Consider the following 17,587-nt stretch of genomic DNA (forward strand, 5'->3'; position numbering starts at 1 on the left):
CATTTCAAATCTTTTTATTATTATTGTTATTAATATCATCATCATCATCGTCGTCATCATCATCATCATTGTTATTTAACACCATGCAAAAACAAAAAAAAACAAAAAAAAAAAACAAATAAAATAAATGATATGACTATAAGTGTGCTGCGCCGTGATTGGTTGACGACAGCGTGCCAGGCACACGCCGGCTAGTGATTCGTCACTTCTCGAACGCCATGTGCCCGCTAGACGCCAGCTGATTGGCCAACACCTTGATTGGCGTCGTCTGCAATTTAATAGTTCGCCAAACCCTCCCTGGCTACACAAACGCAGTTATCTCTCCGGAACTTGGACCTGCTCCCACCTACGGAGATGTGTCCGGACCGACAAAGGCAAACTCGACATAACGTCCGTAACCCCCACCCCACTCCCCATCAAGTGAAAAGTATATAAATAGACACTGACATATTTCGCTACAAAGTCATTTTTTTTTAGCGAGCAACGGGGTCGTCGAGACGCTGATGTGTCCCCCCCCCCTCTAAGACTCTAGTCAACTTATTTATGTATTTATCTTATGCACATTTATTTATTGTAAAGGTTTTGTATATGTTTTTACTGCAGTAAAAAAAAAGAAAAAAATAGAAGAATCGGCATTGATATATATATATATATATATAAAGCTATAGCCAAAAAATAAAAAAAGAGTACATGTTTGTAAGTTCCCGGAAAAAAACATCGGGATCGTAGAAAGAATCTAATCGAACTATAATATATGCGCACACCACTGAAAACCAATACGTTTTTAGCTGTTTAAGTATATGTATGTATATATATATATACTTAAATAAAAATAAACGTTTAAAAAATCACCTGCTAAAAGACTACTACAATTCAGAAGGAAAAGTCCCACTTTGCCTACATTCTATTTTACATAATATATATAAATATATATATTTATATATATGTATATATATATATATATTTATTTATTTATACATATTTATACACAATTGACTTATCCCTACTAAAAAAAAAAAAAACAAAAAACAAATTCCGATCCTGTGGGGAACGAAACCAAACAAAACCACACCCAACATTCTTATTCATTCGTGCGTGCTCACTTTCAACATCAAGCTGGCTTTTTTGCTCATGGAAACCCTTGATTTTGGCCCGACCCAGCACCACTTTCTACCCGATTTCTCGATTTCCGCCTATTCGCCGAGCGATGACCAGTTGAGCTATATGACGTCGTCGTCTCCGTCACCGACGGGTGATTCGGACTCCGGGGGGATCGGCAAGGTACGTCGCCGGAAGCGTCGGTGCCCCCAGCAACAGATCCAGCAACGGCAGGCGGCCAACCTCCGCGAGCGCAAGAGGATGCAAAGCATTAACGAGGCTTTCGAGGGGCTAAGGGCACACATTCCGACGTTGCCATACGAGAAGCGCCTGTCCAAGGTGGACACGCTCCGGCTGGCCATCGGCTACATCGGCTTCCTCACCGAACTGGTCGAGTCAGACGTGCAAACCAAAGAAAATATGAACAGTTCTATTAACGAACAACCAAAAAAAGTCATAATTCATTGTCACCGAGGTAAGCAGTTGTCATGTATGCATGTATGTATGTATGTATGTATGTATGTATGTATGTATGTATGTATGTATGTATGTATGTGTGTGTATATATGTATGTATGTATGTATGTATCTATCTATCTATCTATCTATCTATCTATCTATCTATCTATCATTTAAACTTTACCCATTTAACAAACGCATATACATATTTCTGTGATGTGATATATTAATACGATAGCCTGTGTGTTCTTTTGTGTGTCACGCTTACATCCGGGTCGTTTAATTACTATGTTCTTCTATTTCTTGTCATAAATCATTTTACCAAGTTTCGATTATAGCCGATGGCACTTAAATCATCTATTTAAAAAAAAAAAATTTTAACAAGAATTCTTCATAAATTTTGGTTTCAGTTTCGATTATGGCTTCAGGAACTCAAGTTTATTTATTTTTGAAATAGCAACTTTATAACATATAAAAATCGATAGAACATTAACTCTACGAAATCTGCAAGAATTAAAATATCATATTTAAGCGTAGTTTACGACCGCGCTTTACTGGGTGTTTGTGCTATCTTAAATAAACACTTTTGCAGTTTAACAAAAAAGCTACAATAATATCAGAGCGTCTCCATTTACACTGAACATCTACAGAATGCCAACATTAATATATTACGTATGAATGAGTCCCCTGTGGAATTTCCACAGGTCCCGCTAGTTATTATTATTATTATTATTATTATTATTATAAGCAATAATAATAATAACAACAACAACAACAACAACACAATGATAATGAAAACAATAACAACAATAACAACAACAAAAATAATAATTATAATACTACTACTAATGATAATAATATTAATAATGCTGTTGCATTTATGCGTGTATTACATATTATATATATATATATATTATGTATTATATATATTATGTATTATATATATATATTATGTATTATATATGTATTATGTATATATATACATATATTATATATTTTATATTATATATATATACATATTATAATATATCGTATATACATATTATATATTATATATATTATATATTATATATATTATATATTTCATATATAATATACTATATGTAAAATATATATTATATTATATATTTATTATATTATATATTGTTATATATACATCTTATATATTAGATGTATATTATATATTATACTGCGTGTATACGCAATTATCATATATATATATATATATATATATATATATATATATATATATACTCTTTATTTGTTTTTAGATAAGCAGTAATCTGTTGCTACACAGCCATGAGCATGTTTAGGTCGGCTGGCTACTAGTAACTAGAGATCTCTTCCGGTGTTTAAGCTTATACGAAAGCAAAGTTTGCAATCTTGTTACTAGTGGCTAGCTGACCGAAACATGCTCATGACTGTGTAGCAACATATTACTGCTTATGTAAAGACAAATAAACAGTGTAACCTGTTCTACTTCGGTATTGATACCTCTTATATTAACCTTGTTACATTTCATCGGTTATATAACCTCTGGGAAACAATAATCTCACGTTACGTATATATATATATATATATATATATATATATATATATATATATATATATATATATATATATATGCTGTGTCTTTTGTATATTCTATCAATATTCTTATCAGTTTATTCTAGCTGGGGATGGAGCACCTACCGGATGCCAACATTCATCCACTAACTCAGGTATTCCAATTGCGAGATCTTGTTAAGATTTTGAACGTCTCATTAGACGAAATTGTTTGAATCGCATTTGCACTTGGCTATATATATATATATATATATATATGTATATATGTATATATATATATATATATATATATGTGTGTGTGTATGTGTGTGTGTGTATTCATATATATGTATATATATGAGTGTGTGTATATATATATATATATACACTCATATATATATATATATATATATATATATATATACTTTTTATTTGTTTTAACATAAGCAATTATATGTCGATACACATTCAAGAGCATGTTCCAATCAGCTAGTTACTAGCAACTAGAGACCTCTTCAGGAGATACCGCTTTTACACACACACACACACACACACACACACACACACACACACACACACACACACACACACACACACATATATATCACGCTTTTACATATATATATATATATATATATATATATATATATAACTACTGCATTTACTCACATAAAATTAATATACGAAAGTATAAATTTATGCGTAAACTTTAAGTATTTACTTCAACAGTGCTCAATACGTAGGTAGAGCTAGGTAGTAATTTATAAAATATATATGACGATTAAGCTACACTTAATATTCCGCGTTTCATCCACTTTAGATTTTATTACTTACTTACTATATATATATATATATATATATATATATATATACATATATATATATATATATATATATATATATATATATATATATATATATATATATATAAAAATCTGATTTCATGTGTTCACATAAATATTATGAGGAGATTTTCATTATTTACGTCAACAGCGATCAATGTTAAATTATCGTAAATTATGAAAATAGATGACAATTGAGTTAGACAGAATCTCCCACGTTTCATCATCGTAAGGACGCAATTGCCATATATTTTCATACCAAAACTAGGTTCTGCTAGTTTTATAGAGATATCGATTATGCGAGTGAATTGATTGCTAGACACGTTCGATTTTTTTTGTTGTCTTTTATCAAATTAATCCATGTGTGACAATTATTCGATTTGTTAGAAAACTTTCGGCGTCAATTAAAATATGTTTTCTTGAATACATCTCTCTTAACCCTCCCCACCCCTCTTTTTCTCTCTATCTGGCCCCACCCTTCACCTCACCACACACACACACACACACACACACACACACACACACACACACACACACACACACACACATATATATATATATATATATATATATATACACACATTCCAAGTAATATATATATATATATATATATATATATATATATATATATATATATATATATATATATATATATATATTCATCCACACAAATTACCGTTTTGCTGTGAAACAGGACTGCCAGACTGCCTGTACGCAGTAGCAGTAGAGTGTAGAGTGATTATAAAATAATTGTTTAAAGCATATATATATATAAGAACTAGTAGTTAATAAAACATGTTAAAAAACACTTTGAAAAAGAGTTAAAAACATTTTTAATTTTAAAAAGGAAACACTAAATAAATGGATAGTCCTTAATCCACGGAGTTTCAAAGAAATACTTTCCTTCTCATCAAAGGATAGGATTTAGCAAAATGCGTGATCGGATTTTGCTTGCAAAAGAATTAAATGAAACTACAAGTAAGTTATAGATCTTACTTGGTAAAAAAAAAAAGTGAAACAGAGGGAATAGGGTGAATAAAAAAGTGATTTCATATTCAATTATTTACGAACGTGCATTTTTACCTTTACCTGGGGATAAGATGGGGAATATATATATTGTTTTTAAAAGATAATTATCAACTGACGCGTGTTTCGTCGTCTCGACTCATCAGGGTGAATGAATCTTGCGCAATTCGAAATCGGGACCCCACGGTAATGAGCCTAAACTCCTTATCTCGCCGACTGTTTTGATATATCGCGATTTACTTAATTTTTTTTTTGTTTTTGCTTTTGCGATACGTTTTGAATGAATTCAGCTATTTACGAAATATATATATATATATATATATATATATATATATATATATATATATATATATATATTGTTTTTTAAATATGTATTTGGGGCACCAAATTGGTCAAAGGTAAAATTATTCCGTACTTGCATTTAGGTAAAAATGTACTTCGTATAAATAATTGAATTCATTCTAAACGTATCGCAAAAACAAAAAACAAATAACACACACACACACACACACACACACACACACACACACACACACACACACACACACACACACACACATATGTATATATACATATATTATTTGATCCTGGCTTGAGATAGTTGCCTGTCTAGCAGCACTGATGAGCTGTGATACAGCGAAACAATACTGTACACGGATAACAATATATATATATATATATATATATATATATATATATATATATATATATACATATATATATATTGGTCATACAACAGCAACACTATTCAGATGCCTCAAATATCATATATCTGAAAACAGAACCATTAAACGCCATATTATTTCTTATATATAAATAATTCAATGGAAATAAGAAATGTATTAACCACTAACACTAAATTAAGTCGCGAAATGATTGATACAAAAATTAAACTTAGACGGTTAAATGCTAATCAAGAATGTAGAATTCAACATTAATAAAATAGCTTTCAACACGGTTACTAACACAATTAGCATATATGTGTGTGTATATATATATATATATATATATATATATATATATATATATATATATATATATATGTATGTGTGTGTGTGTTATTTGTTTTTTGTTTTTGCGATACGTTTAGAATGAATTCAATTATTTATACGAAGTACATTTTTACCTAAATGCAAGTACGGAATAATTTTACCTTTGACCAATTTGGTGCCCCAAATACATATTTAAAAAACTATATATATATATATATATACATATATATATATATATATATATATATATATATATATATATATATATATATATACATATATATATATATATATATATTTATATATATGTATATATATATGTATATTTATATATATGTATATATATATGTATATTTATATATATGTATATATATATGTATATTTATATATATGTATATATATATATGTATATTTATATATATGTATATATATATATGTATATTTATATATGTATATATATATATGTATATTTATATATGTATATATATACATATATATATGTATATATATGTATATATACATATATATATGTATATATATACATATATATACACATATATATACATATAAATATATTATATATATATATATATATATATATATATATATATATATAATTTAAAGGAGATTAGAGCAGTAGTCTAAATAGCTGAGTGTATTTCAATGTAACAGTGAAATTACTAGTTTAATTAAAATACAGGAAAGAGAAAGTTCTCGTTGTAATTTAGATATATAATAAGCTCGATAGGTAAATATCCTAGAGCTAATTATCAATCAATTAAATTATCAATCACATTACTTAATATATATATATATATATATATATATATATATATATATATATATATATATATATATATATACTTATTTTAATAATATAAACTACAAATAAAAAATAAATAAAAACGACTTTTCTTATCCTTCCCTCCCACACAATGTTAATAAAATTAAACGATTAAATAACAACCAAAATCAAATAAAACAACATACTAAATTATGTATATAAATGAAACAGAAAAGAAACACGTTTAACATAATTATTCATGATGACGACCGATATATATATATATATATATATATATATATATATATATATATATATATATATATATATATATTAGATAAAAGATGAGGAAGAAAAGTCACAAATAACTTTATTTTATCATCGAAACATTAAGAAAATGTAAAAATCGTAAGTTTAGGAAAAAACATATACCTATATATATATATATTTATATATAAGCATATACACATATATTTATTTACATATATATATATATATATATATATATATATATATACATGTATACATATATACTTATATATATGCATATTTATATATATATATTTGTATATATATATATATATACACATATGTCAATACGTGTATATATATATAAATGCATATATATACATATTTACACACACACCTACACACACATATATATATATACATATATATATATATGATCTATTAGCATTTTTTTACATGTATTTATATAATATTGTTATCTGATTGAAATACAGTAGTTTGTTTTCTTTACACACAAATATATATATATATATATATATATATATATATATATATATATATATATATATATATATATATATATATATATATCAATCCATCTTGTTGGATTTTCATTTCTTTCTATAAATACTTGTTCGCGTATTCTGCTTTGTTTACACAAATATGCGTCTTATTAAAACCTATCGAGCAAAAAAAAAATGTCCGCTTCTTTTTCAAATCTATCGTCTATCCATCGCTATATCTTTCCTCTCCCAACTTTTCTTCTTTCTCTCGTTCTATTCTTTCCTCCTTTTTATCCTGAACAGACTCATGCCATCTGCTGCGTTCCCAAGAAATTCCTCTATTGGAAACACAGAAAAGGAATAACGTCTTTTCAATATCGATCTGAGAATAAGTAGCTGCGATGCGATTGGCTGCTGTAGGCCAGTCTGTTTCTACAAACACCACGCCCCCACCTTTTCAAACCAATGCGCCTTTGACATTTATCTCTCTACTGTTTGCAGCTCATGCACGCACAAGCTCCCACACGCGCTCATACACGCATCATCCTCAACTCTCCTCACCACGCACTCTCTTTTTGCTTTGCCAGAAGACTTTCTTATTATAATCTAGCCACTAGTCTTGGAACGATTAATCGGAATCGGTATCGGAATCGGTATCGGAATCGGAAAAATTTGAGCCTATTTTCCGATGCCAAAATCGTCCATAACTTATTTTTTTTTTAATTTAATTTTGGTTTAAGAAACATCTTACACTGTAGTAGTAATAATATAAAAATATATTTATTGATTTAAACTTCCAGTAAAACTAAAATCTCTAGACCCCCCCCCACTTCCCCGCAAGTGTGTTTTACGTTTGACAATATATAGGCACATTTAAGATGTGTTTTTATGTTAATAGGGACAAAACAATACTTTTATAGTTCAATATTTAGAGATTTATAAAGAATCGGAATTGAAATCGGTAATTGTATCGGAATCTGGAAAAATAGTGGAATCATCCCATCATCACTACTAGCCACACTGAAGGGTTGTAATATGTCACAGTCGTATATATAATATATACTTATATATATATATATATATATATATATATATATATAAGTATATATTATATATACATATATATATATATATACATAAATATATATATATATATGTATATATATATATTTATGTATATATATATGTATATATTTATGTAGATATATACGTATATATATACATAAATATATATATATATATATATATATATATATATATATATATATATATACATGTTTTTGTTTTTGTTTTTGCGATACGTTTCTGAATGAATTCAATTACGTATGGAAATGCATTTCTACCTAAATACGAGTTGGGAATAATTTTCCCTTTAACCAAATTGGTACCCGATATGGGGAGCGGCAATCGGCATATATATATATATATATATATATATATATATATATATATATATATATATATATATATATAAAGTATAATTATCCAATTATATTAAAAAAAATAAAACAATATATATTATTTTTAAAATATAATTATTCATTTGAAAATTTTATTTTAAAAATAGTATATATGCCGCTTCCCATTTGGAGGGCGTACGAAAGGGAAATTTATTTTCAACTCGCATTTAAGTAAACATGCACTTTCGTATAAATAATTGAATCCATACAAAAACGACCGCAAAAACAAAAACAAATAAATAACATTTCTCTCTTTCTCTCCTTATATATATATATATATATATATATATATATATATATATATATATATATATATATACATGAACAATCAGTAAAGATTAAGTTAAGAAGCCAAGATATTCTGTAAATCTGGACTTAATATAAATATTGATATTTCTACAGCAATCCCAACGAAATAAAAGAAGCTCAATGCAACCAAGATAGGAAATAGAGCTTGTTAAAAAGAATACAAATTTAAGACTGTAGAAATGTATTTTTCATGAAGTTATTGTCAAACAGGAATCTCAAGTAAGAAATACTTAAATTTCCTTAAGACTAGCTTTCATTCAATGCTGTTTCAATTAATGCCAGTAGCAGCAAATTCATTCGCATATAATATTCTAATATTCATTTGCTAATATATTTCCCTTGCTGAAAAGAATGCATTCTTTGAACTCTGCAAATTAAGGAAATATTCATATATCTGTAAAATATATTTTTCCAGTCTTTATATATATATATATATATATATATATATATATATATATATATATATATATATATATATATATATATATTTGAATTAATATGTGAAAATATAATTTTATGCGTAAATTTTCAGTATTTATTGTTCAGTATATATATACATATATATATATATATATATATATATATATATATATATATATATTCCCTAAATTAAAATTTAGAAGGCATATATAATATTTTACTTATAGATTTTCAGTATTTATTTTAACAGTGCTCAATGCGTGAATATGATTAAGTAATATGGTTAGGAAATTTATATGGCAATTAATATATATATATATATATATATAAGCGAGATAAGACAATAATTATATGAGTCACTATTGAAAATCCATGGATTAAGTAAATTAACCTAACCCCTTCTATATATTCCTTTTGTCAAACAATAAATTCTTAATTCGAATATGTGTTTATATGTTGATTTTTTTCAGAATTTAAAATTTAACCACCAAACTTATATATATATATATATATATATATATATATATATATATAAATATTTATATATATATATATATAAATATATATATATATAAATATAAATATATATTAACTAAAATTTTGAAATAGTTTCAGGTTATACATTTGTATAATACTGTAAAATTATAGTCCATGTAAATATTAGTATCAATATTTATGAGAAAAGGCAATTCAGATAAAAAGCTCAATATACAAAGATATAGCAATTGAAAATTTTTTAATTAAATTAAGTAAATTAAAAAATCTACGACAAATATATGATGCGACAGGGTATACAAAAATGTACAGTTATTTTTTTCTCAAAAAAAATTGCTATTTTGCACATATATATTGAAAAACCTAAAAGAAGCCAAGATTAAAAAACGGATATTCTACAATGTATTTGGGTTCAATGAAGAAAAACAGAAGCACAATCTCTCTCTCTCTCTCTCTCTCTCTCTCTCTCTCTCTCTCTATATATATATATATATATATATATATATATATATATATATATATATATATATATATAATTTACTGTTGCAAGATGAACACTACTTGTATTCCTTAAAGAAAAGTATTGTTTCGTGTTCTATTTATGAACTAGATTATATATATATATATATATATATATATATATATATATATATATATATATATTATATAATATAAAGCCGAACGTCTGTGTGTGTGTCTGGTTACGAATAGGCTCCTATATGATTGACTATTATAGAAAACTGATCACATATGATAGAAGATGTATTGAGACACAGGAATGGGTATGTTTGTAAATGATTCTTTAGTTGTTTTTTTCATAATATATATATATCTATATATGTATATATATATATATATATATATGTATGTATATATATACATATATATATGTACATATATATATACATGTATATGTACATATATATATGTATATATATACATATATATACATATATATATATATATATATATATATATATATATATATATATATATATATATATAATTATTCTGAATAATGAAATACAATAAATCTACTGGCGTGCCAATCCAGTGATTATCTGTCTTACAAAATATTATTCGATGTAATACTTTATATAAAACTATCCCAGCTAAATAAAATTGCTCAATATACTAGATAGAGCAAATAGATATTTTTTATAGCATGAATAGGTTATCAAAATTAACTTAGAGTAGGAAACTAGATCTTATATCAAGTTTTGAGAGAGAGGAGAAAGTCATTTAATCACCTGCATTGATTGCAGGTGATTAAATGACTTAGTGACTAAATAGTATTCCAACGAATGATAAAAAATATAAAAATTAAATAGGTTTTTGAATGTATATATACATGTATATATATATATATATATATAGTTTTAAACGTTAAAAATTTCCAAGACTATATATATATATATATATATATATATATATATATATATATATATATTTCCAAATGGTAAGATATGTTACTATTCTACCTACCTGGATAAGTATTTAGCATTTTAACTTATTTTATAGCGTTTTTTTTTAATTGGAAAACGCAATTAGTTTCAAGTTCTTAACTTAAAACGACAACAAAAATCTCACACATGAGACTGACACATTTACAGTCGCGAGAATCACTTAAAACTCGAAAATAAAACCAAAATACTGATATAAATCCACACAATGAACATCACGCTGATAGATGATGGATTTGTTTTTACATAAGCATGTTGCTACACGGTCATAAACATGTTTCGGTCGACTACTAGTAACTAGAGACCTCTTGATTCGATACAGCTTATACGAAAGCAAATTTTACAATGAAAATATTAGGTTCTTTACGTATAAGCTGTATTGTTGGAAGAGCTCTCTGGTTACTAGTAGCTAGCCGATTGAAACATGCTCATGACAATATATATATATATATATATATATATATATATATATATATATATATATATATATATATATATATATGTGTGTGTGTGTGGGTGTGTGTGGGTGTGTGTGTATTTAAATTCACATATATAATCGAATGATATATATATAATTATTTTATTTCAGTTAACACAAAGGTTTCTCTGGTAGATTAATAGTGTTCGCCTACACCTCTTAATTTAATCTGATGAAAATCTTAGTTTCTTCTGTTAAAGAAATCTATATTTCATATAAAAACCTTTATATTCACCAATATGAAAATCAAATATTTTCGTGAAAAAAGAAAAACGAAATGTTACTTATATTCATGAAATGATTTTGGTAACAATTTTCCTTTTGAAAATTGTCTAAATTATTTATCCTTTTGTAATAATTTTGTGCAAAATTTGCCTAAAATTAAATTAGATAGGCAATTCTAATATTGTGAAAGAACTATTAAATACTAGCACAGAGATCCGACGTTGCCCGGGATTGAATGATGATCAACGAACGTTTCACACATGCTTTTATTGTCATCAAAGTTGGTGAAGTCTACTATTTTCAGTTAAATCGATTGCCGTCTTTAGTTGGGGATCCATCGTGGTGTACTTCCCACAGTGACTTAGTTCACAGTAAATTGTAGTCAACATTGCACTGTAAAGAACCTACTGTTTTTTTTTTTAAATTTTATATATAACAGCTTGAATTAGAGTTTAATAGGCAAAAGTCAAGTGTCATGGTTTAACTGTGCTCTAATCAGAAACATTCATTTCGAACGCACCCCCTGTCATATCAAAGAACTTACTGTTGATTTGATATGCCTGGCTTTACTGCTTGTGCGGTGATTTATGGCTCAAATTTAAGTTTAAAATGAAAAAGTAAAATATGATGGTGAAATTGTGCTTGAAACAGAAACATTCATTTCGAACGCGCCCCTGTCATATCAAAGAACCTACTGTTGGTTTTATGTGTAGCATTGTGTGGTAATAAAGCATTTCTATCTAAGGACACTGCCAGACACATTAAGTACCTCCGTGTGAAATTTCATAAGGATTGGCCCAGCCGTTTTAGAGTACATAGGGAACAAACACACACAGACACACACAGACAAAGCTCCTTTTATTTAATAGATAGATAGATAGATAGATAGATAAATAATTTAGTTCTATATTATTTTAAAGTGATGAGAATTTGTTATTTCCTGAAATGATTGTTTGAAACAAAAAAAAAAAAAAAAACTGAACGCAAATCTTTAAGATTTCTTTTTGTTTTCATTCTTTCTAGGTTTAACGGACGAGAGCGACCGTTACGGCTTACCCCCCTTGGAAGGACATTCTTTATCTTGGAAAGACGAGAAGAAGCCACACTTAGGCCCCAACAACACAATGGTAGCCAAAATCTGGATTCCTGAAGATCCCAGAGAAAATAAACTCTCTACAGATTGTCCAAGTTTATTAGAATCAACCCTGGATTTATGATCTTCATACGCTGTCGCCCGGCAGCCATTTGTATAAAAGAAAAAAAACAAAACAAAACAAAATAAGAAACATTATTCTGAAGATAATAACACTCTTTGCTGATCTCATTCATCCATACCGGAAGTGATAGCTTACTGCTTCCGGATATTGTTACTTATTTATTTTATTTATTTATTTCTGAGGATTTACAATATTAAAAGCGTCATCAGACTTCGTTTTGTACATACCAACACAGAGACTTATATATATATATATAAATACATATAATATTATGAACAATTTTGACATTTGGCGATAGAACATTTTTACTAAAATTTGATTTACTGAAATGAAAACGATATCGAATTGGAGCATCTAGAAATCATTTTTCTTTCCTTTTTTTTTTCAATCACGATGAATTTGTGGGTTATTTCTTTTTCATTTCTTTTGACGGACTTTTAAGGAGTTTCATTTTCCGAGTGACACAAAAACTTGAGGATATTTTCTTTCTCAAGATGAAATATTTATTTAAATTATTAACCGCTTAGGCATGTTTCACCATGGACAACATACCGAAAAAAATGGTTTAAAACAATATAACAATATAACAAATAAATGTTCTCAAGGGGTTAGATAAGTTACTCTTCTACCTACCTGGATAAGTTTTTGGTGTTTTAACTTATTTCATAGCGTTTATTCAATTGGGAAACGCAAGTAGCATTGAGTCCTTAAGTTAAAACGACAACAAAAATGTCAAACATGACAGTCGCGAGAATCGCTTTAAACTCAAAAATAAAACAAAATACCGCTATGAATCCACACAATGAACGTCACAGTAATAGATGATGGATTTGGTGGATTTCTATTAGTATTTTTTTATTTTCGAGCTTTGAGAGATTATCTATATTTCAAAGGTTACAGCCTTATGCCCACCATCTTTGGTGTCGTTTTAACTTACGCGCTCGGCACTACTTGCGTTTTAAACTTCATAAACAGCTTTAAAATTAGTTAAAACACTAAAAACTTATCCAGGTAGGTAGAAGAGTAACTTATCTTGCCTTTGGTAACATTTATTTGTCATATATTTGTTTCGTGACAACCTTTTTCGGTTTGTTGTCTATAATTAAACCTGCCCAATATTTTTTTTTGTAACTTCTCAGATGTTCACTGGTATTACTAGTGTTGTTTTTTGTTTTTTTTCCGTAAGATATTTTATCGAAAAATCTTGGGTTGAGACACTTTTTAAGCATGCATCACGAGAAGAAACATTTTCTTTTTAATAATAATTATTGACATTTGCTTTTTTTTTTTTTAACGTCTTTTCACTTCAAAGGGAGGATTGTTGTCACTAAAATGTAAAGGCTAATGTGATTAAAAACGAGAGTGATTTCCAACCTTGCCATACGGACTTAGGGTTACCTAGTTAACATATTTTTCCGCATTGTCGGTAACGTAATCAAAAGCTAAGCTTTATAAAATATTATTGCTTTACTATAAGTAAAAAACGCTTATCCCCCACTCACACACATACATATATCTTTAGATAGATATATATCTTTCTATATATGTTTATGGGGGAATGTGTTTATTCAATTATATTTCACCTTTTATTTCTACTAGTCCTTTAATTTATGAAGCTCAATGGTACTACAGAGCATATAACAAATAAACAATAAAATTCTATCTTCCAAATTTCAAGATGTAATCATGGCTATATTTATTTATTTTTTTATTTAGGTTGATAAGTTCCTTTTCTCCTGATGAGTTAAGGGTGGAATAAATTCAAAAATTAACTGCCAAAATTGTGAGTGTCAACGTACTTAAAGAAATAAACGGTAAGAGGGTCAACATCTTGAAATTTGGAATATAGCATTTCGTCATTTATTATTAATAAGGGTGATGAGTGTACTGTAGTCGATGTGAAAATATCTTAGTAATCGTTAATCGTGAAAATTTGGTAAATTGGATTACTTAAGGGAATGGCTCATCAAGAATTTGTTCACATTGGACTTGAAGACAACCATATTGTAGTCAGTTCGAAAGCATGAAAATGGAACAGAGTTCCACAGGGGTGTAGTCCTTTCTTTTTTTTTACATAGGCATAACCACTTATCAAGACCAGATACCACTCGAGGATAAAGGTTAAGAAAGAAGCTTTGTTCATGGAATCTACGTTTAGGTTTAGGGACGGATAAAGAGTGGGGGGGAAATTATTGATAGTGGTTTTGGCTAGACGAGTGTTTTTCATGAAAGTCAGCTCAGTCTGACTTTCATGAAAAACACTCGTTTATTTTCTTTACTTTTTTTCCATGCGAATGTCTACATTTTCTTTTTTGCCGTCTTACGCGCGTTTCGGAGCCCATAACGAATAGCATTTTCTTTAGTTCATTTGGCTGCTACACAGAGAAAGCCTAATATTAAAAAAAAAAACAAAAAAACTTTACAGTTTTTCCAAACCAACATAGAAAGGAAGACTGTGCTTGAGAAAGATAAGAAGAACGGCTATATATATATATATATATATATATATATATATATATATATATATATATATATATATATATATATATGTATATATATATATATATATATACACATATATATATGTATATATATGTATATATATATACATACACATATATATATATGTATATGTATATATATATATACATACACATATATATATATATATATATATATATATATATATATATATATATATATATACACGAATCAGTTTTTATATGGTTAACAACTGATGATGAATAATAATAAGCATAAATTGATGATGAATAATATAAGCATAAATTCTTTGAATGAAATCGATGCAATAATTGCGAGAAATTAATCGACGTATAAATAGAGGAGTCTGTAAACGAATCACTAGTCACTAAAGTTTTTTTTTTTTTGTTCATATAATTTTATAGATTCTATTGTTGGATATCATAAAAAATGAATTTACAATAAAACACACTGTCAAGCAATTATGTGTCATGTCGTAATGAGGAAACATTCTCAAAATTACGACAAATAATTACAAGAAAAAGACAAAATTTATTAAATAATTTAAATTTATTAGTTTCTCTTACTGCGTCCAATTCCATATAACAAGTTTACTTATCTCCCTTTTTTTTCAATTAACCCTTTATGACCTGGTATAACTAATTCGTTCAGTCGTAAATTAACGTATAGAATAGGAATTGATTCAAACACGCCTTGTACGTATTAGTTCAGTATCTGGGTAGATGCCAGATACCTTCAAATTGCAACTGTCCATTGCTTATATTTAGTTTGCCCTCATCTAAAATTAACAGGAAATATTTTTTTTAATCAACAACTTCATAATTCAGGTCATAGAGGGTTAACTTCCGCGACTTCAAATGACAAAATTCCAGACCAAAAATATACGTAATAGCGATGTTTTATTTTTGTGATTAATAGTACCAGCAGATCTTCAACTCGATCATTTTCCGTAATTTTTGAATTTTTGTTACTAATTTAAACTTGGCACGTGAGTACGCGATAGTTTTTTTTAGCAATTTTTTAAATAAACAATTATCATGCACAAGCAACGTCATTTCTAATAGGCATCTCATGTTCTCACGATAATCATTTTTTAAGTCTTGTTACTCCTTTGCTATAACGTTACCCATGTTTACGCACGGAAAGAACATAAGACAAGTGATTACTCGACTCTTTTTTCTTTTTTTTTTTGTTTGTAACAACGACATTTATTTTTCTATTCTCCCACCACGCCTGACTTCTCGTTTCGGTTGTGACGTCACTCATGTGATCGTTCTCTCGAACGTGATCGTCCTCTTAAACGGCCTATTTCTCTTTTTTATAGTCTTTCTCTGTCCTACCGTGGCGTCATTTCGCTTATGGCTCCGTATTTCCACATAGCCGCCATACGCGCTCTGTTACATCTGTTATATATATATATATATATATATATATATATATATATATATATATTATTCTTTATGTAAATACAGTCATTTCTTGCTACGATGTGCAGGCCGTTTCAGTCATATTTGATTTCAT

At 27.5% G+C, this 17,587-nt stretch overlaps 1 protein-coding gene across 1 annotated transcript; it reads left to right on the forward strand.

The window, feature by feature from the left end:
* Positions 1-586: 586 nt before the first annotated feature.
* On the forward strand, positions 587-16,070 carry LOC145263811 (pancreas transcription factor 1 subunit alpha-like). The gene is made up of 2 exons (XM_080120875.1): positions 587-1,573; positions 13,371-16,070. The coding sequence occupies exons 1-2, from the start codon at positions 1,132-1,134 to the stop codon at positions 13,562-13,564; spliced, it is 636 nt and encodes a 211-aa protein (XP_079977001.1). The 5' UTR covers positions 587-1,131; the 3' UTR covers positions 13,565-16,070.
* The last annotated feature ends 1,517 nt before the right edge of the window (positions 16,071-17,587 follow it).

The sequence above is a fragment of the Euprymna scolopes genome, chromosome 39, assembly GCF_053919585.1.
Source record: "Euprymna scolopes isolate OS-2025 chromosome 39, ASM5391958v1, whole genome shotgun sequence".
NCBI lineage: Eukaryota > Metazoa > Mollusca > Cephalopoda > Sepiida > Sepiolidae > Euprymna > Euprymna scolopes.